A 26,422-nucleotide genomic window follows, 5' to 3' on the forward strand; every position below is an offset into this window, starting at 1 on the left:
GACCATTTGCTTGGAATATTTTTTCTAACACTTTACCCTGAGGTAATGCCTTTCATTATGGGTGAGATGTATTTCTTGAATGCAGAGAATGTTGGATCGTGTTTATGTACCCATTCAGTTAGTCTGTGTCTTTTTATTGGAGAATTGAGGCCATTGATTTGAGAGATATTAATGACCAGTGACTGTTAAGAGTCCTTAATTATGATGTTGTTTCCGTGTCGAGCGTTTGTGTAGTTGTGTTTTTGCCATGGGATAGTTATCTATTCTGGGTAGTTTTGGGTTGTAGCTTGACCCTTGGGATGGAGTTTTCCTTTTAGTACCTTCTGTAAAGACGGATTGTGGATAGGTACTGTTGACATTTGTTTTTAGTCATGGAATATTTTGTTTTCTCCATCATGGTTATTGAAATTTGCTGGGTAAAGTAGTCTGGCCTGGCATCTGTGTTCTCTTAGGGTTTGCAGGATCTCTGTCCAGGCCCTTCTGGCTTTTATGGTCTCTGCTGAGAAGTCGGGTGTAATTCTGATAGGTTTACCTTTAAATGTTATTTGGCCCTTTTCCCTTGCAGCTTTTAATATTTTTTCTTCGTTCTGCGTGTTTTGTGTTTTGATTTCTTTTCTGGTCAATTCTATTTGGTGTTCTGTAGGCCTCTTGTATGTTTATAGGCATTTCTTTCTTTAGATTGGGGAAATTTTCTTCTATGATTTTGTTGAGAATAGTTTCTGGGCCCTGGAGTCTGATGTCTTCTATTTCTTCAATGCCTATTATCCTCAGATTTCTTCTTTTCATGGTGTCCTTAATTTCTTGGATATTTTGTGTCAGGAGTTTTCCAGATTTGGCATTTTCTTTAATGGTTGATTCAATATCTGTGATTGTATCTTCTAGCCCTGAGATTCATTCTTCCATCTCTTGGATTCTGTTAGAAAAGCTCACCTCTGTGTTGCTCGCCTTCTTCTCTGAGGTCTCACATTCTCGCTTTTCTTCTGTCTGTGTGTTTATCATTGAATCCATTTTCATTTTCAGATCTTGAACTGATTTTTTTATTTCTTTCATCTGATTTTTTGTATATTCCTGAGTTTCTTTCATTGCCTCTTTATAGGTCTTCAGAGCTTGAACCGTTTTACTTATTTCTTTCATCTGGTTGTTTGCATTTTCCTGCAATTTTTCCAGTTCCACTCTATGTGCTTCTTTTATGTCTCTCACCTGTTTGTCTGCGTCTTCCTGCATTTGATTACGAATTTTATTTGTTTCCTCCATTATCATCCTCATTACTAAGGATTTGAGGTCATTTTCTTGTATTTCCGTTGTATTTGAGTTCTCTGGGTTGTTTTCTTTGGGATAGCTGGAAACTGGAGATGCCATGTTGTTTTGGGGTTTTTTTTTCAAATGCTTTTTCGTTATCCTTTAGACATCTTGCCATCTTTGTTTTTGTTGGGTAGCTTCCAGAGTTGGATGGAGGTTGTCTGACGATAGATTCACTTGTTTTCTCACGATTTCCCTAAGCTGCGAGCTCAAAGCTTCACTGGTGTGGATGTTAGGAGGTTAGCCCTGTTGTTCTGGTCTCTCACAGCCAGTGATCTTCAGCCCCTCTGTGCTGTGGATCCTGCAATTGTTCTGGGTCTCTGAATGAGCGTTGGGTCATGCCAAGGTATCCACAGCCTTCTGTGTTCCCTGCCAAATCCAGCCAGGAACACTGGGCCTGAACCACAGGCTGAACTCAGCTAGATTCTCAGGGCCTGAACCGTCTGCCAAGCTCAGCTAGGGATTCTGGGCCCAAAATGCATACAGGGTCCAGCCAGAATTTTTGGGCTGGGACTACGCACCAAGCTCCGCTAGGGCCTTTTGGCCCAAAGTGCGTGCTGTGGTCAGTTATTGACTCAGGGCCCGAACTGACCACCAATCTCAGCAAGGAATTCTGGATTCAAACTGCACACTGTGTCCAACCAAAGTCTTAGAGCTGGTGGAACCGAGCGCTCTGTCTAGCCTGCGCCACAGCAGGAGAGCTGCGGCTGCTCTGAGTTAGCGCCAGTGTTGGAACCAAGTGCTCCGCCCAGACTGTGTCACCGCAGGGGATCTGCCGCTGAGCTGAGGTGGTGCCTAGGATGGAACTGAGCACACCACCAAGCCTGTGCCACAGCAGGAAAACTGCGGCTGCTCTGAGTTAGCGCCAATGGTGGAACCAAGTGCTCCGCCCAGACTGTGTCACTGCAGGGGAGCTGCCGCTGAGCTGAGGTGCTGCCTAGTGTGGAGCTGTGTGCTCAACTAAGCCAGCGCCACAGCAGGGGAGCTGTGGCCGAAGCTGAGTTAGTGCCTCAGGCAGAATTGCTTGTTGGGCTGGGCCAGTACCCGGGACTCTGGGGCCGAACTGTCCGCCGAGTCCAGTCTGGGTCTGAAGGCTCCACGCAACCCAAATCCTGCCCCGAGCCCCCTCTCCCGCAGCAACTCCCACCAGCCACCACATCAATCACCTCCACCGGAAGGCTATGAGCTGCAAACCTCAGCCACCGCTGCTGGTGCCGCTGGTGCTGCTGCCTCTGCCGCTGCCGCTCTGATCAGAGAAAATCCACGCTCCTCCGGTGTGCAGGGGCACGCAGGTCCTCCGCACCCTGGTCCCTCCAAACTGTGGAGCACTCCCACTGCCGTGATGTTCGGACCTCGGTGTTCCTGGCTCAAAAATCTGTGCAATTCCCTGAATTGTTCACTGGGGCCTCCAAACGCGGTCCACACTGCTCGCCGCCATCTTGGATCCTCTTTTGTGGGTTTTTATGAGTGAACATCAATCTTGAGTGCTGACACTGCAGCTTGTGCAATTGTTGATCTGTTAATGGACATGTGACTTGTCTCTGTGTCTGTGTGTTGTGAATAGTGTGGCTATCAGTGTGTGTGTATGTGACCTTGGCTGAGCTTCTCTGATTTTTTGGGATGTACTCCAAACAGACAGGCATAGAAATGAGTGTGGGATTGGCCTAAGAAAGAATATAGTAAAATCACAAAACAGTAAACATGACATACTGTTAGATAGCGTATTGAAACGGGTATGGCTGTTTAACATTCAGATCCCAACAATCTCTGTCTCTGGTAAAAGAAGAACAGAATGTTTTAAAGTGACAAGAGTAACTGGTTAAGTGCTTCTGGAAGGTAACTGACTTGAAAGGCTCAAAAGGAGAGATCTAGCTGGTCGTGCACACACCTTTAATCCTAGCACTCAGGGAGGCAGAGGCAGGTGGATCACTGAGTTTGAGGCCACCCTGGTCTACAAAGCAAGTTCAGAATATCTGAGGCTACACAGAGAAAACCATGTCTCAAAAAACCAAACCAACAAAACAACCTCCCCCCAAAAAACCCCCCCCAAACCAGACCAAACCAGCCAACCAAATAAACAAACAAAGTGAGAGACCTTATTGAAGACCTGCCTTACCTCTGGCCTAGGCTTTGGATGCTTGCCAGCTTCATGTTGTCCTCACACCCCGTTTTCACTATTTATTATGAAGACAGGTCCCAGACAGTTGAGATATATACTTGTGCTTCTTAAAAGCTGGACAGTAATGGGACAAGAGGTGACAGCTTATATTTGGGACTAGCTGGATGTGAGAGCTATCTCTTGCCCACCTCACACCCCTCGCCCCTAGATAGGGAGCACCCAATGTGTACAGCAGTAACTCCAGGAGGAGGGGCAGTTGGGTTGACCAGTCAGCTGTCTGTCAGGGGGATTGAAAGGTCTTCTGGATTTGGAAAATCTTTGCCAGGTGCCAGTTTCTTTGTCATTTATTTACTTCGTAGTCCCCTGGACTTTCTGGTCACCAAAGGCACGGCGTATCATTGTCAAATTCTTTGAGTAGTTTTCATTCCTCATGATTGCAGCTCATTGTAGTCTCCCACACTCTCTTCTGGAAACTTCTTCTATTTCTTCATGTTTAATAATACTTTCTTGTAGTCTTATTTTTCAGAGTGCTAGATTGTCTTTCTTTCTTCTTTTAAACAGCACTTTACTTCCTGTAGCTGATTTGGAATCCGCCCTCCCCCATGTCTGTCTGACTTCTGGAAATCCAACCCACAGCCTTGTGCTGCTAGCCAAGTGCTCTACTACTGAGATAGACCATAGTGTTTTCTTTTCTTTCCCTCCTCTCGCATTTTTCTTTTGCGGACAGGGCATCACTATGTAGCCCTCGGGAACCAAACCGAGGTCCTCTCAAAGATCAGCCAGGACTCTTAACCTCTGAGCCATCTCTTCAGCTCTTCTTAAGTTACATTTTAAGATCAAATATTTCTCATGGGCTCTGAAATTGAATTATTGCCAGCTGGATACCCTGACAAGGGCATCTGAATTTCAGTATCTCTATACATTTTAGTGTTCCAAATTCATGATATTCTATGTTCCTTAAGTACACTTACCATGATAGCCAGCTTCCAAGGTGTTTCTCCCCTTCTGATAGGTCACTTCTGTGTGCCTTGGAATTGTATATACCCAGTAAACTAGGTGGCCTACTACAGAGTTTTCACTTTTAATAGTGAAAATTCCAGAATGCTAAAGTCCAGTCTACATTTTGCTTTTTGACTGTAGCAAAACCCCAGGAGAGAGAGAGAGAGAGAGAGAGAGAGAGAGAGAGAGAGAGAGAGAGAGAGAGAGAGAAATGAATAACACGAGGTATATTGGCATCATCAGCGGTATTGACAAATATCCAGAATTTTGAGCCAGTAAATGTTGCTAGAATTGAGAAATAGTTTTCAGGCCTAGATTAAATTCAGAACATTGGCAGGAAAGCAAGGTTGATGATGAAGTTCAGGGTGTGGTTATAAAATCCTGTGTTCCTAGAAAGATGTAAGGTAGTGCCTGGCACTGTCCAGAGCAGCAGTGGTGTTTCTAAGATGTTGCACAGTGTTGTCACTCAGTCTTCCTGGAAGCCCAGAGTAGGGAGGGTTTCTCTTAAGGCTCGTGGGCATAGCTTTTTGAGAGGACAGTAGAGCCCAGCCGTATATATTTGCAAGGGAACTGTCATTCCTTTGAGAGGACAGGAGCAGTGGACGCTCCTGCCAGCCTATGCAAGGAGTCCCAGAATCTTTAGTTGCCCCAAATGTCCATAGGCAAGATATCAAGCCAAGTCACAAGGCTGCTCACACAGGCTACTTTGCAAGGCAAAAGGGTGATGACGTTTAAGGTGAAATGAAGATCCTTGGCCTTGGGTCCTAATGGAGAAACTTCCAGCATTTCTAGGGACAGGTGGCTCCTGTGTGCCTTTTGTTTCTCCATACCTTGACCTGGTTTGAGGAGAATCTCATAGCTCATGTTTTCCCTCACTGACTCAAGCCTCCTCCTACTGTTGTGTTTGTCTTCCTTTATCTCCATAGCAACACCGTAAACAAAAAGGAGCTATTTAGATGTCATTATGTTTTATTATGCTTACCATTTTTTTTTCCGGTATGTTTTTGAGACGTCACCTTTGGCCCTGAAAGTGTAGGCGTTACGCACATTTAAAGCAGGCTCTCAGACAAGAGGTGTGATGGCTTCTTTTTCATTTATCGGCAGTTGGGTTGAGAGGCGCTATACTCAACGGCTCTACTCCAGGCTCCACACCTGCACAACCTCTTTCACATTCGGAGCTGACTTTGATAATATTCTAGATTTTAATCTCACCTTGATAAGAGATAAGAATTTGGAGGTTATGCTCCCGTGAGATGACTCAGTGGGTGTGCTGGCTAGTTTTATGTTAACTAGATACAAGCCAAAGTCATCGGAGAGGAAGGAACCTCAATTAAGAAAATGCCTTCTTAAGATTGGGTTGTAGGCAAGCCTGTAAGGCATTTTCTTAGTGACTGATGATGGTAGTGGTAGGACAGCCCACTCTAGGTGGTGCCGTCCCTGGGCTGGTGGTCATGGGTTCAATAAGAAAGCAAGATGAGAAAGCTATGAGGAGCCAGCCAGGAAGCAGTACCCTTCCATGGCCTCTGCTTCAAATGTTGCCTTCAGTTTCCCACCCTGTTTGAGTTCCTGTCCTGACTTCCTGTCAGCAATGGACTACACATGTGGAGGCACAAGCCAAACAAAGGATTTCCTCCCCAACTTGGTTTTGCACATGGTGTTTCATCATGGCAGTAGTAACACGAACTAAGACAGTGGGTAAAGGCACTGGCCACACAGGGCAGGAGACCTGAGCTCGATCCTAGAATCCGTGTTGGAAAGAGAACTGACTCCTGAAAGGTGTTCTCTGGCCTCCACCTGTGTACTGCAGCAACCTTGTATCCATACTAGCATAGACACACATACACACACAGACATACTAACACACATACACACACACACACACACACACCAAATATACACATGAAACAAGGATGCCAATCAATCAAATTTCAGAGGCTTTGGAAGAGAGTGTGAATTTTTTATATGTGTGACTCACTGCTGTACAGACAATGAAATATTGGAGCCAAATCCCAGGGTGGCCTGAGTAGTTTTCACTGAACCGGGCTGGTCTCTGTAACGGTAGAGTTCCACAGTAATGATGGACCGAGATTTTAAATGCCAGGAAGTACGGCGTTCCCTGTGTTCTTAGGTCACTGGCTCTCTGAGGTAGTGCTATGGGAACATCCGTTTGCCCTGATTTGCCAGCCACATGAGTGAGTCACCTTGGGAACAGCCACAAACCAGGAAAGCCTTTGGATGACTGCAGACTGGGCTGGTGTCACAGTGATAGCTGGAAGAGGGAGTCCTCCAAGTCAGAACCACCTAGTCAAGGCCATCCCCAAATTCCAAACCTCCAGAATTACTGGAAACCATTGTCTCTTGTCTTATGCAGTTATTTTGGGGTCATTTGTTTTGCAGCATTGCATAAGTAATAATAGAGGTCCAGCAGAGCCAGTACTAGCTGGAGACTTTTTGTAGATCTTTCTGGCATTTTCATCCTAGTCTCTTAGTAAGCATGACTATTACTGATGACTAATCAGGGGTCAAGAGGAGGATGGAGAAAGCATGAAAATCTCAAGCCTTCTACTTCTTCTGTAGTGTTTCCCTTTCTTCATCCCCATGGGAACATCATAAATGAGAAGGGGCTATATAGGTACCTTCGAGTTGTTTATTACAATAATAATAATAATAATAATAATAATAATAATAATAATAATAATAATATATTATTATTATTATTATTGCAAAGTTCCATTTAGTAGTGAATGTGTAGGGATCATGTATGTTTAAAGCATGCTATTTTTGACAGGAAGTCTTTTATGAAGATTGGGCTGCAGAATATTTGTGTGATGGATTTGGGGTTTGGGCACCCCTCTTCTTGCAGAGAGAACTGCTTGCCCTTTGTAGTGGGCTGCAGATCTGAATGCCCCTCACTGCATGGATAAGGAAATGGGCCCAGAAAGCATAACTAATTATTCTAAAACTAGTCCTGGCTCCCAGACCAATTAGATGAGGCTGATTCTCATTTGAGCTTTTCTGTTGTTGTTAGTTTACTTTATTTTTTTATTTTTTTGTAGTTTCAAGTGGAAATGTTTCCACCCAGTCAGGACTAAATGATTTCTTTTTATTATGATGAGCTGGGTGTGGCTGCTTGATGCTGGAACAGACATGAAAATTTTATTTTGTAATTTCGTATATCCCCCGAGGCAGGGTTCTGTTTGGATCCTTTGAAATCGCAGGAAATAAATTCCCAGTGGGCTTCCGTCCAGGGTACACGAGATGGAGGCTGCGATTCTGACTGGAGTGGAACCTATTCCCAATGCATTAGTACATGTGTGAGTTTATATAGGACGCTTCTCTGCTTTAGAACTGAGGACCACTCAGCTGTTAAAACAACGTCTTGCTTTGTGACTGATAAAAAAAGGCTGTGCTCAAGACTAAGATGTCATCACATCACTTGTGTTTTTCCTCGAACTTTGTTCCCGATGGAGTACGGTCACTTTCCATGTGAAGTGGCTTCTCTCTAAATACTTAGATGGGCTTTGTGGAATGTGTGGCTTTTCCCTTATCAACTTGTACATTTTGTTCACCAGGTGAGTGCTACGATGTTTTTGTAAAATATGTGGGTTGTTTACGCTCTCACTTTTTATTTTATTTTATTTTTTGTTTATTTTTTTTTTCCAAGACAGTTTTTCTCTGTGTAGCTCTGGACTTGCTTTGTAGCCTTGTTCACAGTGAGCCACTTGCCTCTGCCTCTAGAGTGCTGGGATTACAGGCATCATGCCCCACCAAGCCCAACTTACTCTTACTTTCTTAAGATTAGTCTACATTTGATTTTGTTTTATTTATTTGTTTGTTTATTGCTTGAGGCTGTGTGCTTACTAGGCAAGCATTCTTTCACTATGCTGTGTTATCACCTGATAACTTCATATAACTTTACGCATTCAGAGCCACATTAGACAGATATGAAAATGTTTAATAGTTAATTTTCCCTTTTAATATCAGATTTGCTTCCTGTCATCTATGGGATATTGGCCCAGTGAAACATTTTTGTTGTCTGTTCTTCTGAGAGTGGGCATTAAAATTGTTAATTTGTTTTTTTCAAACAATTACAGGCAATATAGTATTTAGAAATGGTAAACTTAGCAGTGAGACTACCATTGTGTTTCTATTGGAATTTTACCAATAAATTACACTTCAGGTCAGGGGTCAGTTTTGCGTGTCTTCCTCAGTCTCTGTCTACTTTGTTGTACACCTCTTGTACATAAAGTCAATTTAAAATTAAATGATCCTGCTTAGGCTGATGAGCTTTTTGCTTAGAAAATTCTGTCATCTTTGGGGCCACCTTACTTAAAATGATCCCAGCGCTTCCGTTCCTAGCTGGGCACTTCACATGTCTTTTGCTGAGAGCGTCCTGGAACGACCTCCCACTCCCACCAGTAGCTGTTGTCCTTGCTGACTTTCCGTTTCCCGTGTCCTTGGCTCCTGTGGCAGTCTGTATTGCTTTTCTCTGGTCACGCTTTCTCTTGCGTTTCCCTCAAGTCCCCTTTCACTGGGAGGAAGCTAAGCTCCCAAGTTGGTCTCTTCTACTCTGTTCTTTCTGGTAGTCCCTCTTTGCTTGTGTGCCTTCCTGGCTTTGCTGCCTGTGCATAGAAGGTACTGCCTCCTCCAAGTCGTCTGGTCTGCGGACGGGACCTCAGCTTGCGCGGGAGGGGAGGTGGGGCGTGCCTCCAGGGAGGCCCACACCGCAGAGGCGGTGTTGCCAGCCAACCTAAGTGGACAAGCGTGTGCTAGCATGCAAGCAAGACATTCCCCTACCCACAACCCCAGCAAAGCAAAAGAGTCCACGTGGAGTCAACCAGGAACTCAGCCACATAAAACACTTTGCTTTTTCAAGAGAGCTCTGAGGGGTGATGCCAAAGCTAATCCTGGTAACCGTGTGTGTGGTTGCAACGCAGCACACTGAAAATAGAATGCATCGTGGTCTCTTGAAACAGCTTAACACAATGGCAAGCATAGGTTTGCGAAGGGAGGATTGGGGTTTTGAAATTAGATAGGAGGTCAGGATTGGAGGTGGGGGATAGGTTTTCAGGTTTTTGGAGGCAGCTCTTCAGACAGGTGCAGGAAAATGAGTAATATGCCACGCCCCGATTGTACAGCTGAGCCAATAGGCGCCAGGCTTCTCCTTGGTTCCATAGCATGGTCTCTGTGCCTGTCACGAGAGGGATCAGCAACCAAATCCAGATTCCAGGTGTGGTATTCCACAGCCGTTCTGTAATTTGTAATCATAGAAACAGAATGTTCCTCCTCTTATTTCTCCCCTGCCAACAGTTTCTGGGTGGGTGAATGTCAGTAGCCGGAGTTATTTTTAAAGAGGTGAAGCTTGTCGTGCGAAGCTGGGAAGAGGGCGTTTGTTTGCAGAGCGGAGCTGACATCAAATGTAGATGACTGCTCACTGGCTGGGCGCTTGTCCTATAACAGGTAATGTTTAACGTGCCAGTCACAAAGATCACAGAAACAGTGTATGCAGAGCATACGACAGCCACCACCTTTTACGCTCTGGACGACTGAAAGGCTCTACGTGCCCACGGACTTTTTTTTTTTTTTTTTTCCCCTTCCCTTCTGCTTTAAAATACACTTATGCGTTGTTCTTGCCACCGCCTCTTTTGCTGACTATAATTGGACTTTGAAGCGGGGAAGTTGTATCATAAAAATTGGTAACCTTTGCCTGAGAGCAAGCTCAGCTAAGCAGTCACTTTCCAATTCTCTTCACAGGATAATATAAACGTTTTTTTGAAAGCTTGTGAACAGATTGGATTGAAAGAAGCCCAGCTTTTTCATCCCGGGGATCTACAGGATTTATCAAATCGAGTTACTGTCAAGTAAGTTTTCACTGGTGTATTTTTTTTTTTACATGTATAATAAAAATGCCGTATAGAAATGTAATAAATAGGTATGTACTTTTAACCTGAAGGCTTATAGCTTAAGTGAAAATAATGGCTGTGATTTCGGAACGAGCTTCCCTTTCTGTGTCTTACGTCTCATTCCAAAATAGACTCTGTAAAAAAAAAAAAAAAAAAAAAAAAAAAAAAAAAAAAATGGCTTGGGGACTGAGAATGTGAAGCCATCTGTAACTGATGCCTTGTCACGGTTTTGTTGTAAATCTCTATAGTGACCAGAGTGGTGGCTTATGTTTTAATGTTGTCCAGCATGGTAGTGTTTGCTTGTTAATGGTGAGGATATTCGATATAGCTATGAGGTGAACTTAGAGGCTTTTACTATAAATTTAAAGGTGAAAGTAATCAGTTTAAAGTAGCTTTTAGGTAGTTGGAAGTAGAAAATGGTAGGGGACAACTGGCAAAAGCCACTGTGTTTCTATCTGGAGGGACCATCTGCCTAGGACCAACAACCTTGTCTGTTGGAGTTTAGGTGGGCAGCACTGTTCATGTGTGAGCGCATGGCTTCAGGAAAATGCTCTTGAGCTGCCGTGAGTGTTCTCTTTCTAAAATGTAATCTGTACCCAGGAAATCAGAAATAAAATTGTGTTGCCAGGTATATGTGACATGGAAGTTATATATAATTTTGAAATAATGCTTACCTCCTTATTTGGGCTCTTGAACCTAATTAACATGGTTCCAAGTGAGGAGACGTGCTTTGTTCTACTTGGAGTAATGAAAATGGAAAACCCTGTCTGTGCATTAGATAAAGCTTTGTGGACTTAACGTCCCCACAGTGTGGCTTCAGTCATTTTTAAAACCAACTAGCAGATATTAAACAGGGTCATTGTTTCATGAGGAAAAATAAAGGAACAAATATTTTTGATAGTCTTTACTGTCTCCTAACAGTCTAACCTAGAAGTCTCAGGCAGCACTAGTCACTTTAAAATCTAACAGTAAGTATTTCAAGTGAACAGCACATCCCACTTTTGGTGATCTGTTTTCCCAACTCCACACAGTGATATGTGCCTGGAAGAGGAGTCTGCCCATGTTTCTGATAAATTTACATTTTTGATAAGTTTAAACCTGAAGTTTTGTTGCTGAAAATACTTCTGCCATATGAAAATCCTTTTAACTTCCATTAAAAATGAAAAGCTAAGTACACTTGTTTAGTGTTTTTCCTACTCAGCATGTCCTTGCCTAAGACTCATCTGGGCAAAGAAACTTTAGCCCTTAGAATAGTCTTTGCCTTAACCTGGTGATGTGTATTAAGGCTGAGCGTTACCCTCTGCAATCATTGCTTTGAACCTTAGCAGCCTATACTTGTGGAGGCTTATGGACTAGGTGAAACATGTTTGTTGGCCCCTAATTTCAAGGGTGTTGCATATAGGGCTTGCCTGGGGCCGCTTTCAGGAGTGGTTGGGTCTACGATGTTGACAAGAAATCAGGTTCTGAGCTTAGCCTTCAGTGAAATTAAATTACTGACAAAGTGAAACTGGGATTGCGCGAAGCCGGCAGAACAACTTGTTTGAGTAGAAACCACAAGCCTGTCACAGCAAGGTGTGCCTCAGTCACGGTGAACAGTGAGTCTGAGGAAGAGGCTCTCAGTCGGCTTGAGAACTTTTGATACTTGCATCTTTTTTTTTTTATACTTGCATCTTGCTGGACCATAAAGGGTGAGCTCTGGGTCTACTGTGGAGAAAGGCTCTGTGCCTCTCAGAGAAGATGGAAGATCATTGGCAAATGACTTCCCTTGTGTTTTGAGGAAGCACTTTTCATTAAAAAGAAACAGGTTTAAAGGAAGGCAAATAATTATTTAGTAGAGAGAAGTGTGGTTGTTAGTTTTAGCTTAGGTCGTTATGTAATATGCAGACTCCTGTAGGTCAACTCTTGTTCTATTATTGTAGATTAAAGGACTTAGTTAGCATTCTCTTGTGGGAGGCGGGTTTGTTTATTTATTTTTTTCTCCCTGCGGACATTTGGCAATGTATGGAGATATTTTTTTTCATTGTCATGGTTGGTGTGGGGTGCCTACCAAGTGGGTCAGGGTGACACTACGTACCCTAAAGCCCATAGGACAGATTCTACAAAGGAGGATTTTCCTATTCTAGGTGAGAATAATACTAGGTTTCAGAAATTCCAATGTAGACATAGAAGTCCCTCTTTGCCAGCAAAATAGCCACGGGGCAATGTGACTCTGACTGGACAGACTGTGACACTGCTATGATGTCACTTCACGCTGTCATCTAATAACTACATTTCTGTCTTCGTGTGCTTATCTCAATGGTAGGCTCATTGTGATTTGTCTGAGAGAGTGAATGCATACAGTCCTCCAAGATAGTTTTATTCATCTATAAACATTCAATTTGGCAAAGATGTAGTAAGCTATTTGATTATTTTAAGTGTGCCTATCTCAGAGCACATAGACCCATGCTGGCCTTGTTGCACATGCAAGGCAGCCATGGTGTACCAAGAGAAAACAGCAGTAGTTAATACACGCCGTGTTGGGGAACAGAAGGTGTTTTTGTCGGTGGGGGGCGGGGGAGACATGTATGGGTACACTGAGTGAGAAGAGAAGCAGTTAATAAGCTGTCAGCGTGAGTGATTATAGGAATCCTGGTCCTAGTACATTGTTTTAGTAGTTTGTGACTTAAAATTTAATTTGCAATGAATTTCCACCAATAAAAAAGACCGAGAATACTCCTATGCTTCTGTATTTGTATATACTCAGATAGGGTCTAGTTTCCTGAGGTATTTTGCTTTGCTGAAAGTAGTAGTTTGAAGTTTTTCAAGTACATTTGATTGATTCTATGCATTTTGGTATTGGGTCTTATTCATGAGTCAATAGGATCCATTTATATTTATTTTTTCATCCCAATGGGTTACTAAATAAACTTAGGGTTTGGTCTCCATGAATGGCAGACGGAGAGTTAACCCGATGTGTGGCCATGAAACTTACCTTGCATGATTATAACCATTTTACTGAATATCCACACTGAATTGACCACACATAATCCACGGGGAATGAGTGACAAGGCACCCCCTCCCCAGTGACTACAGAGGCATGCCACAGCACACTGGGGGCATCCCACAGTGAGTGTTATGGCCTCTGTGATGGTATCTGGTCAGAGAGAGAGGTACAGAGTGACTGACTATTGTAGAAACTAACTTAGTGGAGAAGCCCTAGATCCTGTCTCACAGGACTTGGAGTTGGTGGCAAGGTCAGGCTCAACATTAAAGGTTTTACCTTTGTATGTTTAATAACTTTTGATTTAGAAACTAAAACTTACTTTAAAAACATTGCTTTAAAACAGTTTCTTTTTCTGTGTGTGTGTGTGTGTGTGTGTGTGTGTGTGTGTGTGTGTGTGTATGTGTGTATGTGTGGGCCTGCACATGTGGCGCCCAGAGGTTGGTGTTGCTATCTTCTATCAGTTTCCACTTGAGTTGTTGAGACAGGGTCTCTTTCTGTCCTGAAAGTTGCTAAGTAGGCAAATCTGGATGGCCAGCGAGGTCCCAGCAGTTGCCTGCCTCTACCCTCAGTGCTGGAGTTATAGATTTGCCGCCCTGTGCCTGGCTTCTATGTCCTCACACTTTGCCCAGGAAGGTGCTTTGCCTGCCAGTGAGCCGTCTCCCCAGCTCCTCAAAACAATCCCTATCAAGCATTTTACGTTGTAGATTTGAACAGACTGTAAGCATGTTTGTTCTCTCCCCCTCAGCATTCCAGCTGAGATTTTAACACTTCTTCAGATGCATTCTGTTCATAACATAATTACAGACTGGCAGTGCTTTTCAACACAGTATTTCAGCAGTGAAAAGAAATTATTTTCTGGTATGGGCTTACTGCTGCATTTATTTAGGTTAGGAAAACTTTTAAGTATAAAATGTAACCTTAAACAGTGCTGCTTTCTGGGTTTTTCTTCTTATGTATTACCTTAAAGGAACAGAAATCAAGATTTCTGCCTCCTCCCCCCCCCCCCCCCCCCGCTGGTCTTAAACACCTGCTAGTTGCCAAAGGAACAGTGATTAGAAGTGACACTAGTGTTAATATCATTCCATCATGAAAATTATGGAAATCCCAAAATGACATTTCAGAGGTTCAAGTCTCTGTGGCTTCAGAAGCCAGCTTGACTTCTGTCACAGCACTGTGAAGTCATTCACATGCCCAGACGGCACTCTGGGCAAACAGTCTGTCAAATGGAGCCCCAATGTGTGTGTGTGTGTGTGTGTGTGTGTGTGTGTGTGTGTGTGTGTGTGTGTTTGTAGTTTTTTTTTCAGGTAGGTAAAAATAATTTGAGTACTTTCTGTATTGTGAATCTTATTATGTTTTTGTAAGTGTATGTGTGTGTAAGTGTCCCTGTGACTATTTGCCATATGTGTGGGTGCTCTCTTGGGTTAGAAGAGGGCGTTGGATCCCCGGAATCTGGAGTTACAGACAGCTGCTTGTGAGCCCCCTCACATGAGTGCTGGGTGCTCTCAATCATGAGACCACCTCCCCAGCCCCCACCAATTTTTAAAATTTAAGCCTGGTCCTAGATTTTTTTTTTTTTTGCAAGTTTATCTTTTAAGTGAGTATTTCACCATCTTCATCTTTATTTATTTAAAGCTAGCTTAGTAGTACCCACACTTGGATCTGTCACTTGAGCGTGGTGACTTCCACCTGTCACTGTGTGCTGCTATTTTAAGTGGTCCCCTTCAGATCAGCTCTCAGAAGAGACTGCAGAGAGGACGCACACTGTGCTGTGTACAGCTGCATCTCCTTGCACCATGCTCGTGGGGGAGGGGCAGCAACTTACCTGGTGGGGGACAGTAACTCCTCTGAGATGTCTGAGGCCCTGTTCTTCAGGTGAAGTTCTTCACGTGCAAAGTTGGAGCTCCTAAGAGAGCTTGCCTCTGTAAACAATTGGGGAATATGAGGCAGGTCTGATGTTCAGTCTGAGCAGAATGGAGCTTTTATTTATCTCCATTTTTTGCTGTTTTGTTTTTTTGCCATTTCTAGTTCTTAATCTATTTCTCAGAATCAAAATCTTCTGGGTGTTGGTTCTTCCTTTGCTTTCTCCACTTAAAATCTAATAATATAAAATAAAAATAAAAATAAAAATAAAAAATGCCATTGGGCCTGACTGTGCTTGGCCTGCTGGCCTTGGCTTCACATGCTGGTCTGGCCAGGGTCTTTATCTTCCCAGGCAACCTCACCTGTATCCATGCTTCCCTCAGTCTTACTCCAAGGCTGATCTCATTAGCAGCTGACATAAGTCAGCGCATGGGAGTTTGACAGTTCATTGCTTCCCCATCAGATAGCATTTGCTTCATAACAAAGCCCAAGGAGACGGGTACTTTTCTAAAGATGTTCATCTGTCTTTTAAATCATTGTCTGCAGGGTCACCTGTGCTCAATGACTCCTGCTTTAAAAATTAACATGCCCAGGCACATCTGTAAGTCTCCCCAGCTGCTTATTTATTTATTCATTTCTTTTAGATTTACTTTATGTGAATGAATGTTTTCCTTGCGTGTATATCTGTGAATCACGTTGCTGGTGTCCATAGAGTTCAGAAGGGGGTACAGGATCCCCTGAAACTGGAATTATAGGTGCCTGTGAATTTATCATGTGAGTGCTGGCAGCTGAGTCCAGGTTATCTGCAAAAACAACAAGTGCCGAGCCATCTCTCTAGCTCCTCCCAGCTGGTGGCAGCTACCAGCATCAAGTGTTGTTTTTCTGAGTTTCTAATCTGTGCTTTGTTTCTTGCTAAGTTCTGGCCCGTTTCAACTGACCATCTGTGTGAGGGCAAAAGTATGTATGCCTGAACTTATCTCAGGGTAAAAAAGACACTTCATTGAGGAGGAGGAGATTTTGTTTTAGAGAGGGAATTAACTTGTTTATCACATTGAAACATTGATACAGAATTTGCCGACAGGTACCTACAACCCACAAATAGGATGCTTGACAGTTTGACAGACAGTCCTAAGAGTTCATGACTGGAGTATAGTGTGTCAAGATAAACCCCCAGGTGGTTGGGGATGCGAGCCAGTGGGTAGAGCGCGCATTTCGCATGCACTAAATTCTAGTTTCACATCCCCATCAGCTGGGCATGGTGATGTGTGCCTACAATCCCAGAAAGGTGAAGACAGGAGATGTGCCAGTGTATGGCTGCAATCCCAATATGAGGAAAGTGGAGATAGAAGGATCAGAAACACAAGACCATCGTCAGCTACACACTGAGAGGGATAGCCTGAGCTACACAGTGAGAAGAAAGATAGCCTGAACTACATGGTGAGAAGAAGAATAGCCTGAGCTACCTGAGGCCCTTTCCTCCTGACACCTCCCAAAGGGAGACAAGATAAGCACACTGGGTTCTATGCAATCATTTGGACTTTTTAATAAAAGAACTCTTCTAGCTGGAGGGGCACAGATTTTTCCATTTGGGCTTTCTAAGTTCTTATTCACCTAAGGCAAACTTTCCCCAAATCACAGAACTATTTAAAAACAAGGAGCATTTATTATTCCTTTTATCTTCTGGTACCTAGTGTTGATCTGAAAATTGGATTTTAATTTTAGTGACTTCTGGGGTACTTCAAGATGACACCCCAAAGGTGGGGAGGCGCTTACTCTTCCATTGTCTGGTCTTCCTCTGTTCCAATCATCAGACTCAAAGCTGACCCAGCAAAGCAGTTATTGAACTTCTGGTTTCGATTGCCTTTGACTTATCATCACAGAATAATGATATGGCATCTTTCAACATATTCTGAAACCTGCACAGCATCCAAAAGAGCTTATCACTCACCCACAGCAACGTGGGGACTTTGGACTATGATGAGTCTTTCAAAGTAGTTGGTGGAGGTAAAATGTTTGATATTTGTATAAATGATACATGTTTACATCTGGTGTGTATATAATTACATATTTACATGTGTGTATTTACATGAAGTATTAGAAACATTTCTATGTGCTTATATTATGATTATGTGCCCTTCTCTATCTTGTGAAATCTAAAAGATACATTTAAGATTTTCAGGGTGGAAAATAGGGTGCCTAGGTAGGGTGTGACATTTTCTGTAAAACTTAAGGTCAAGGCATAGTTTTGGAAGTAATTGCTTATGATAAGCCACTAACGTTACTTTAATAAGACATCTTACCAACAACTACAGTAAAGCTTTCTCTTGAAGCTGGTAGCACATTGGTAAACTTCCTCTCTGGGTCCGCCAACCAGCATGCAGCATTTAAGAGCAGGGTGCTCCCCTCCCAACCATGTTGACTGTGATATAATTAAAAGCCGTTTGGAAACTGTGCAGACTAAGAAAGTTGGCCATTCCCTAATGGTTCGCTGGAACTGTTTCCATGAAACCTCGGGTTGAGTTTCTATCAGTTTTCTCTGGGATCCAGCAAGAAAACTCAAGTGAGGATGCTGTGGACAAAAGCATCTTTCATGATTTTGCTCTCTTCTGAGTTGAGCTAACTTGTTTGTTTGTTTGTTGTTTTTAGTTTTTGTGTTTGGAGACAGGGTTTCTCCTGTATAGCCTTGGCTGTCCTGGACTCACTTTGTAGACCAGGCTGGCCTCGATCTCACAGGGATCCAGCTGCCTCCCACCCCCAATCTTCCTGAGTGCTGGGATCACAGGTATGCGCCCCCTCCTCGTCTTTGAGCTAACTCTTGCTCTCTGCATTTCTGGTGGCAAATGGCCTCAGCCAGGTACCTTCTCCTCCTTGTGGTGGATCTGTTTCTGTAAGCTTAACATCATCACAAATGGTGATTCCTTGCTTGCTCTGTATCATGCTGTGTGCTAAACTCTGTAACTAGATCACTGGAAGTGACAGAGGTGATTGCTGTTTGCCTGAAATCTAGAAGGAGCTACAGCTAAGGTAGCACTCTACCACCTGAGAGTATTGGGCTGGGTAAAGTGTCTAGTGCTCAGCATCTAGCAAGTGCCAAATAAATGCTAATGTGTTGTTGAGAGCATTTGCATAATCTAGCTGCCTTTTTTGACTCTGTGAAAATGCATGTGCTTTAGAGGGAGAAAGTCACCTCCGGCTATTAAAATTGTCATGATCAGTTATAGGTTTTTATCTTTCTGGATTTAAGCTATCTGTGACTCATACTTTTTTTTTTTTTTTTTTTTTTGACTGGGAATAGATGCTTGGCTAGATGGGGTTTAAAAATATTCTATTTTTAATTCTGAGTATCAGTGTAGGTATGTACACATGAGTGTGGGTTTCTGTGGAAGCCAGAAGGGGTGCTGAGAACCAGGTTCTGATGCATTACAAGAACAGTGAATATTCTCCCTAGCCCCTTCACAGAAATGTTTATGTTCAATCACCTTGATACAATGAGTTTTTTTAAGAAAGCTAGAGTGAGAAGACGGCTGTCTGCTTCTGCCATGCTACATGTGGGACCAAGTGATTGTTTTAGTCAACTTTCTAAAAATTCATTTTTTTTCACTGTGATTCTTGCAAATGTCAAGATTTTAATTCGATTTCTCTAAACAGCTTAACTTGCCTATTTTTAAGAAACAGCAAACCAGAAATACTGCACCAATTCAGATGATGCCATTCATAGCACATTCAAACACACCCTTTTGCATTATTTATTGGCTTAATTTTAATGTTGCCCTCTTTTTCTCGCACTTTTGTGAAGTGTCATTTTGGTCACAGAGAGGTGATTTAGATGGAGGAGATGTCACAAGAAAGGATTCAGGAGGATCCTGACTAAGCTCAAATGTGCTTTGCAAGCCACATTGTCCACTGAGAGCAGACTTAATTGCCCCTCTGGGTTATGCCACCTCTCCCATCAAAGGGCTAAAAAGCCGTGATTGTATGATTGGAAGTGGTTTATTCACATGCGTAATAATTTAAGTTGTAATAGGGTTAAAGGCGAACAAGCGTGAACACTTTCCAGTTTTATTTACATACAGTGAGAAAGTAAAAAAAAGATAGGAAGTGTGTGTGTGCTTTTTTTATTGATGTGTTTTAAAATGCATTATAGTGGATAGGTTTTTTTTATTTTTTTAAAGAAAAAATATTAAGTAAAAGAGACGTAGTTGTTGTTTATTGGCTGTCGTGTGTTTGCTTCTCAAGAGTTTAGATTAAGCGTTAGAGTAAGCACTCAGGGGAAATTTCCTAGTTTAATTTCTGATATTCTGAGCCCAAATTCTGAGGGATATTGGTGGCTGAAGGCTTTTTCCTTCATCTTCAAACTTCTCCTAAACTGGGTGGAAGATGTATCAGTCATTGCTTTATCTTCCAAGAAATTTAATGTTGTTGCCTCAGAAACTGCTGAGCGAACATGCACAGCAACCCGTGCAAATGGAGCCAGTGTTACTGGAGACACTGTCAGTATGAAGAAAAAAGTCAACCTGCCATCTAAATCTAAGTGGCACGAGCTAATATTCTCAAATGTGATCAGTATGATTTTTATAATATTATCATCCAAAACGCAGATTAAAAGCATACTTTGACTAACACAGCTCAGAGTAGCTTTTTCTTTACTTAAGCTTTAAAGGAAAGAAAGTAGGACTTAGTGAGCCTGAGAGAAGCACCCTCTTTGAATTAAGCGCTATTTGGGTGAACACCGCTTAAGTGGTTAGTTTACCTGGAGTTTTCTCTGTGGGCTCAGGACGTTTGGGGCACATCCCTAAACAAATTGTGAAGGATCAGACTCCCTGCTGTTCCCTTCATTGCAACAGTATCAGCAGCTGCCTGCCTCAGTTCCCAGAGATGTGGAAATTCTCCTGTGAGGATTGCTGTCCCATGAGTGTGGTTAAGCAGTTTGCCTGACCTGCTGCTAGACTTCTTTTGCTTCGTCTTGGAGAGAAAATTGCTAAAAAATTGTCTTTACCTCTAAAATGCCATCAGATAGCACAGTACAGGAGAAGAGCCTTGGATACTGCTGGTGAATTTACTTTTCCAAGGAGGCGTGGTCTGTGTCTGGGAGGAGACAGTGTCTTATGTCACTGCTCTCTTGCTGCAAGGAGACGCCATGACCATGGCAACTGTTATTAGAAGAAAGCCTTTAATTGGGGCCTGGCTTGCTGGTTCAGAGGTTTAGAACATTATCCACTTGGAGGGGAGCACAAAGGGGGAAGTAGCTGAGAGTTCTAAACCCAGATCTGCAGGCCACAGGAAGTCACTGGACCTGGTTGGGTTTCTGTAAGCCTTAAAGCCAGTCTCCAGTGACTCACTTCCTTCCAACATGACCACACCTCCTAGTCCTTTCAGATAGTGCCACTCTCTGGTGACCAAGCATTCAAATAGGCGACCTTATGGTGGCCATTCTCACTGAAGCCGCCACAGACAGTGTGAGTGACATCATCGTTTCCTGTAGGCAGCCATAGCATGCGGTATTCCAGATTGCTGAGAAATAAAATTCAATGTCCCCTCCTCGTTGTTTTTTTTTGTTTGGGGTGTGTGTGTGTGTGTGTGTGTGTGTGTGACTAACAGGAAATGGTGGCGAGGCATATCTGTTTTAGTGAAGACTTTGACGCCATTGGTTTAAGCTGTAGGTCGTCGGGTTTGGATGTGACTCTTTCCAGCGTAGACAGAAGCAGTGGCTTTGCTGGGCTGCTGGGCCAGGGTGCTGCTGTGGTACTAAGGCGTAGGTGGGGGTACTCACTGAGCCTTCCTCACCTGTGGGCCTTTTCTCTGGCACCTTTTAAATAGCTTCCAATGAATGCTTAACATTCTTCACATGATGGCTCCTAACGTATGGGTAGAAAAGAGAACCAGCTTAGCTTTTAACTTGAGCAAAGAAGAGGAAAAGTTTAAGTTTCGGTTTGGGGTGTTAGGGAGCATTGTGATGACACGTAGTTGTTGACTCTAAGGAAACGCTGGATTGGAGTGAGGTGTAGCAGCGAGATTAGGAAACCACGGTGGCAGAGGGTCCAGAGCGCCTCAGAAACATTCCTATCGCCCAGTGAAGTTTAGGTTATCAGACTCTGTCAGGTGTCTTACTGCCTACTTCTAAATTAGAAACAGTCCGGCCAGGCACTTCCCCCTTGGCTTCGGATGCCTGAAGTGAAATGAAGCAGAGAGATGGCAAACTTCCTTAGCGCCCTGACCTTGGGCAAATAAGCAAAGCGCAGGCTTTTCCGTCAAGGGCCATCTCCTTTCGGCCTGTTGCCTAAACAGACTTAACTGGCTTTGGAAATTGGACTTCTATGTCTTGTGCTGTGTGCCTAACATTGTCAAGCGTCTGTTTCTAGCCACTCGAGCTTTGCCCAAATATGAATTTATGTACATGATTGACGCTGCCACTGTTGATACCTGTCAAATACCTGTGTGCTCTGATCTTTATATTTATATTCTCTTCCCGTTTTGAACTTACTTCGAGTGGCTGTGTTAAAATATGCTGTCAAATCCAAGGTCATCACTCTTTATGATTATCTAGTTGTACAAATGATAAATGACAACTGGGTGACATATACTCAAGGGGGGGGGAAATGAGCATTTGAGTTTTATTGATAGATGTGTATGAATGCCTTTATAGGCTTATGGATTTTGAGCAACTATTTATGGTTTTTCAATCATGTTTGTCATGATAATGGAGCAGACCTGCTAAAAGGTGAGGGTTATAAATCTTTACTAATCAAAATTGCTAGGGCTTGTGCTGCCACACTTTGACCTTCGTAGACTGGCATGGAACTTGTCTAAAAATAGATACTAATAAATGCCTCCTATTTAGCCAGTTCCCTGTTTATCAGTTTCTCGCACTCTATTTTGCTTAGTTTTGAAAAAAAAAAAAAAAAAAAAAAACCAAACAACAACTTGCAATTGCTTTTATTATTAGCTTCAGGCTAAGTGGTCTCTAAGTAAGGAAATATAAAACAATATATTATTTTTTGTCGTCACTTTATGAAATTTTATACAAAGCTTTAATGATTACTAAATTGAAACTACTCTAAAGCCCACATCCCAAGGAAAAGATGTTAGTTATATTACCTATTTTACTGGATTAAAGAAGAAAAAAACTGCTACAATATGCTGCCTCCAAGCCCCGCTATCCCTGTAGCCACTGGAGTTTGAAACAGGTGGTCAGCACAGAGCATCAAGCGTAACAATAAATAGCACAGTCTAATTCCAGTAATATGAAACTCTTCTGTGGTTGCAAGAGGTGGCATGGGGGAGCGGGGTGAAGGGAGGGAAGGGTGGTGTATGGGTGAGGTGGGGGGATGGGAGTAGGGTGGAGGTGGGATCAGGCAGTGACTCAGAAGAGCAAAGTCCAAGGAGTGAGTCAAGTTCTGACTTCCTTGCAGGGAGCTCCTGTTTACTCACCAAGCCCCTAGAAACTATTTCTAAGCTCTCTGTGAATGACACCCACTAACAGGAAGAAACCTTTATGGAACTTTTCCTTTTGTCAGTGTCATATTTTAAATTACCAAAGTCACACAAAGCTAATAGTTGCCCGAGGTAAGAATTTAGCAGGAAAATAAAAATAACAATAGTTCTTTAAATAACTACTTGGATGGGTGGGACTTGATAATAAAATTATCTGAGCTTTATGGATATTATACTGACACATATAACATAGATAGTATATTAATACATATAAGCGGGAAGGAAAAATCCTGCACACGGGTGCGGTGGCTGGAAATAGTGACATTTTGCTTTATGATGTGTGTGACCTCAGACCTGATTGATTGCTTGAGTGGACAGATAGGACACTGCTGAGGGGACAATATAAGGTGTTAAAGGCCACATGCTTGGTAAATGGTGCAGCTGGAAGCTCTCACACTGACTGCACACGCAGGGGCACTTTTGTGTTATAAAATTCTGCTTCTCCAAGTGTTCGCATGAGGATGACTGGATGAAGGAATTTACTAGCCTGTTAATGTGTGTGTGTGTGTGTGTGTGTGTGTGTGTGTGTGTGTGCGCATGCGTGCGTGTGTGTGTGTGTGTGTGATGAGCTCCCAGAAGCTGGTTGGGTAGAGTGATTGTTCTGGAGATATGGAGGCATTTGTATGTTTTGGTAGCTACAGATAAGAAATTATGGCCCTAACTGTACCTAGAGGTCAGTCCTTTGAGCAAGCTCTGCTCAGACTTCAATGTATATATGTGGGATGGGAGGGTGTTACAGTGCAGGCCGTGGTGGGGGAGGTGGGGCCTGAAACTGTATTTATAATAGGACCCTGCAATGGCGACCAGACTCTCAGTAGAAAGGATGGACCACACACTAAAGTGAGGCTTAAGAAAGGTGTTGGGGAGACACACTCCTTCACTCCTCTTAGACAAGGGCCTCCATGTAATATTTTCTTTTTATGCCTGTACTTTCCTGTTTGTTCAAATGCAGCCTATAACTTCAAAGCCAAGCTGTATCTCTGGGCTGTGTTCTTTTCCAGGAGGCTCTTCTTAGTCATCATCTCATGTCTGAATTTTCCAGTTTTATTGGGGCATGATTTACTTATAATGAAATTCATCTAGTTTGTATATACAGTGTTAACTTTGGAAATAGAATGTGACTGTGTTATAATGACTGTGATCCAGATGTAAGATCCTGAGGTGTTACCACCTGCCTCTTAGTGGTCGGATCCATCCCTTGATGAATGGTGGCCATGCTGTTGACCACAATGGATGACCTTAGTACCTCACACTCATAGTACATAGGTCTTGAATAACTATCCCGCACTTTAGTGGGACAGGAGCTCACTATGTAGCCATGGTTGGTCTAGAATTCACTCTGTAGACCAAGCTGACCCAAACACAGAGATCTGCTTGTCTCTGGCTCCTAAACCCTAGAATTAAAAGTGTGCCACTCTGCACAGAAGGGTATAGTTACTTTGCCAATCTTTGGGGGTGTACTGTTGAAATGTGAGTGTAAGTTGGCCTCAACCCCTCTCCTTCCTTCAAAACATAGGAATTCACTGCTCAGAATGTTTTCTAGAAATGTTCCAATATCCTATCATAGGAATTATTTTACTCTGGAACAATTGGCCAGAGGAACATTACCCTTCCGAGGACAATGCATGTCTTGCTTTCTTTCTGGATCTAATTGGATAACAAAGGCAGTTAAGAGACTATAATGCTACTGCATGTTGTAGCCTTGGGAAGTTTGCATTATGTCTCCAACTGTTTGTGTGACATCTAAGATTTCCTCGTGCCTTAGGGAAAGCTACAAATCAGATGGGAGGAGTGGACAGCCATTTGGGATTCAGCTTCACTTGGCCTCACTCACAAAGTATCTAGCAAAGGAAGCCATATACCGGTCATGAGTTCTGCCTCATTCACAAAGCTGGCAGAGGAAGCCATATACCAGTCATGGGTCCAGCTCAGCCATTATCACATGTGGAGTCTAGGAGCTTCTTTCTGCCAGTGATAGCCATTCTTGGATTTCAATTTGACTACCTTTGGAATTAACTAGAACCCCCAAAATGGAGGGCACCCCTGTGAAGATATTTTGCTTAACTTGAGGTGGGAACATCTACTTCTAATCTAGATCTTTGAGGTAGGAAGACACACCTTTAACTCAGATTATTTGAGCTGGGAAAACCCACCTCTAATCTGGACTACACATTCTCCTGGAAGCCTATAGAAGGAGATGAAGGAAGGAAGTTTTTTTTTTCTCTTTGCCTGCTTGTTCTTGCCTTGCTAGCAAGTCCATTCTTTTACTGGCATTAGAGCTCACTTCTTCAGAATTCATCATCTACTAAAGGCCTGTGGAAACATCCAGCGACATGCACTGAACAAAGACTGGATTCTTGGACTTTCTGTTCATAGCCATCCATTGTTGGATTAGCTGGACCATAGCCTGTAAGTCATTCTAATAAATCATATATATTATATGTATATATATATATATATATGTGTGTGAGTGTGTGTGCACAAATGTATGTGTACACACACACACACACACACACACTCATTCTACAGGTTTTGATCCTATACAGAACCATGACTAACACAACCCCTGTCTATCCTTATTCTTATAAAACACACCAAAGGCGACACTGGACGCTGCTCCAGAGAGACCACTATGAAGATGAAATGAGTTACTACGAGCAAAGAGCCTCAGTGTTAGACAAGACGCAAACATTGAGAAGAAACCAGGGGTTTTACTAATATGTTTTATAAAAGTTTCTTCTGTTCTCTTCCCAGAACTCCAGCAGTATGTACAACCTGCATGGCAGCTTTCTAGGAAGAGGAACTAATGGCTTTGTAGGTGGCAATGTGGTGCTCTTAAGAGGACTGTGGGAGGGCACATCACTTAGACGATGGTTTAATTTTCTCCTTGGAGAGGAGTAGTTCTGAGGGAAAGGAAGGAGCTGTCACTAGGGGATAATGTTTCTAGGGGAGAGTGTGGAGGAAGGAGACAGGCAGCCATTGGACTCAACTTGGACACACTCTTTGTCAGGGAAGGTGGCAAAACCAGATGACCAGCCTGTAGTGTCCACTTGTCACATAGAGAAGACTGTGAAGGACATCTGAATACTGTCAGGAGAGTTTTCTTTCTCCTTATTTGCTAACAAAAATCCTGTACCAAAAAAATCTATACCACAAGAAACAAAATCACATTTTCTCCTTAACCTTTGGCTATTTTGATACTTTAAGAAATTGTAAGCATTTTCATTCATTTTATCGAAAGCAGTATTTAACAATCTTCTTAGGATGGAACGTGAAAGTGTGAAAGTGAAATGATTTCGTTTCTTCATGCTAAATCTACCCCAAAATAAAATTAGTAATCAAATAGGATGGTAGAACACTTGCTTAGGATGCTTGATGTCCTGGGTTCTGTCTCTAATGGCATAAAATTAGAAAGAAGATAAAATTATAGAATAGAACATAACAATTCTCACTTAGCTCATTATTTTGGGATGGCTGCTTTTACTATTTCCTCAAAGACTTGTTTACATGTGGGTGATGTGCTCTCTAATTTTAGATAATAAACATAGAAAGGGTATTATTAAGAAGTTAGAAGTAAGTAATTATGTCTACATGTTAATTCCTTTTGAAATAAGTTCAAGAGGGGTGAAAATGACAGAAGCAGCAAGGCTTTTCTTACAGTAGGATTCCCACTGGTCTTTCCTTTGTTGCAGGGGCCGAGTTCAGAGTCCTGCGAATACAAGGTGAGAGCTCTTCTACTGAGCTCTGTCTCTTGCCTTGGCAAACTTT

The 26,422-nt window shown here is 42.8% G+C and overlaps 1 protein-coding gene across 8 annotated transcripts in view; it reads left to right on the top strand.

The window, feature by feature from the left end:
* The window catches only part of Lmo7 (LIM domain 7), a 206,240-nt gene that overhangs the window by 99,554 nt on the left and 80,264 nt on the right, over positions 1-26,422 (top strand). For 7 of the 8 annotated variants that reach the window (XM_051160925.1, XM_051160927.1, XM_051160920.1 and 4 more), the window contains exon 4: positions 10,172-10,278. In XM_051160925.1, coding sequence (XP_051016882.1) covers positions 10,172-10,278 — 107 coding nt within the window. Of the gene's footprint in view, positions 1-9,628; positions 9,648-10,171; positions 10,279-26,422 lie in introns of those variants that run through there. The other variant, XM_051160926.1, reaches the window with a different exon arrangement.

Source organism: Acomys russatus, chromosome 18, assembly GCF_903995435.1.
Source record: "Acomys russatus chromosome 18, mAcoRus1.1, whole genome shotgun sequence".
NCBI classification, from domain to species: Eukaryota; Metazoa; Chordata; class Mammalia; order Rodentia; family Muridae; genus Acomys; species Acomys russatus.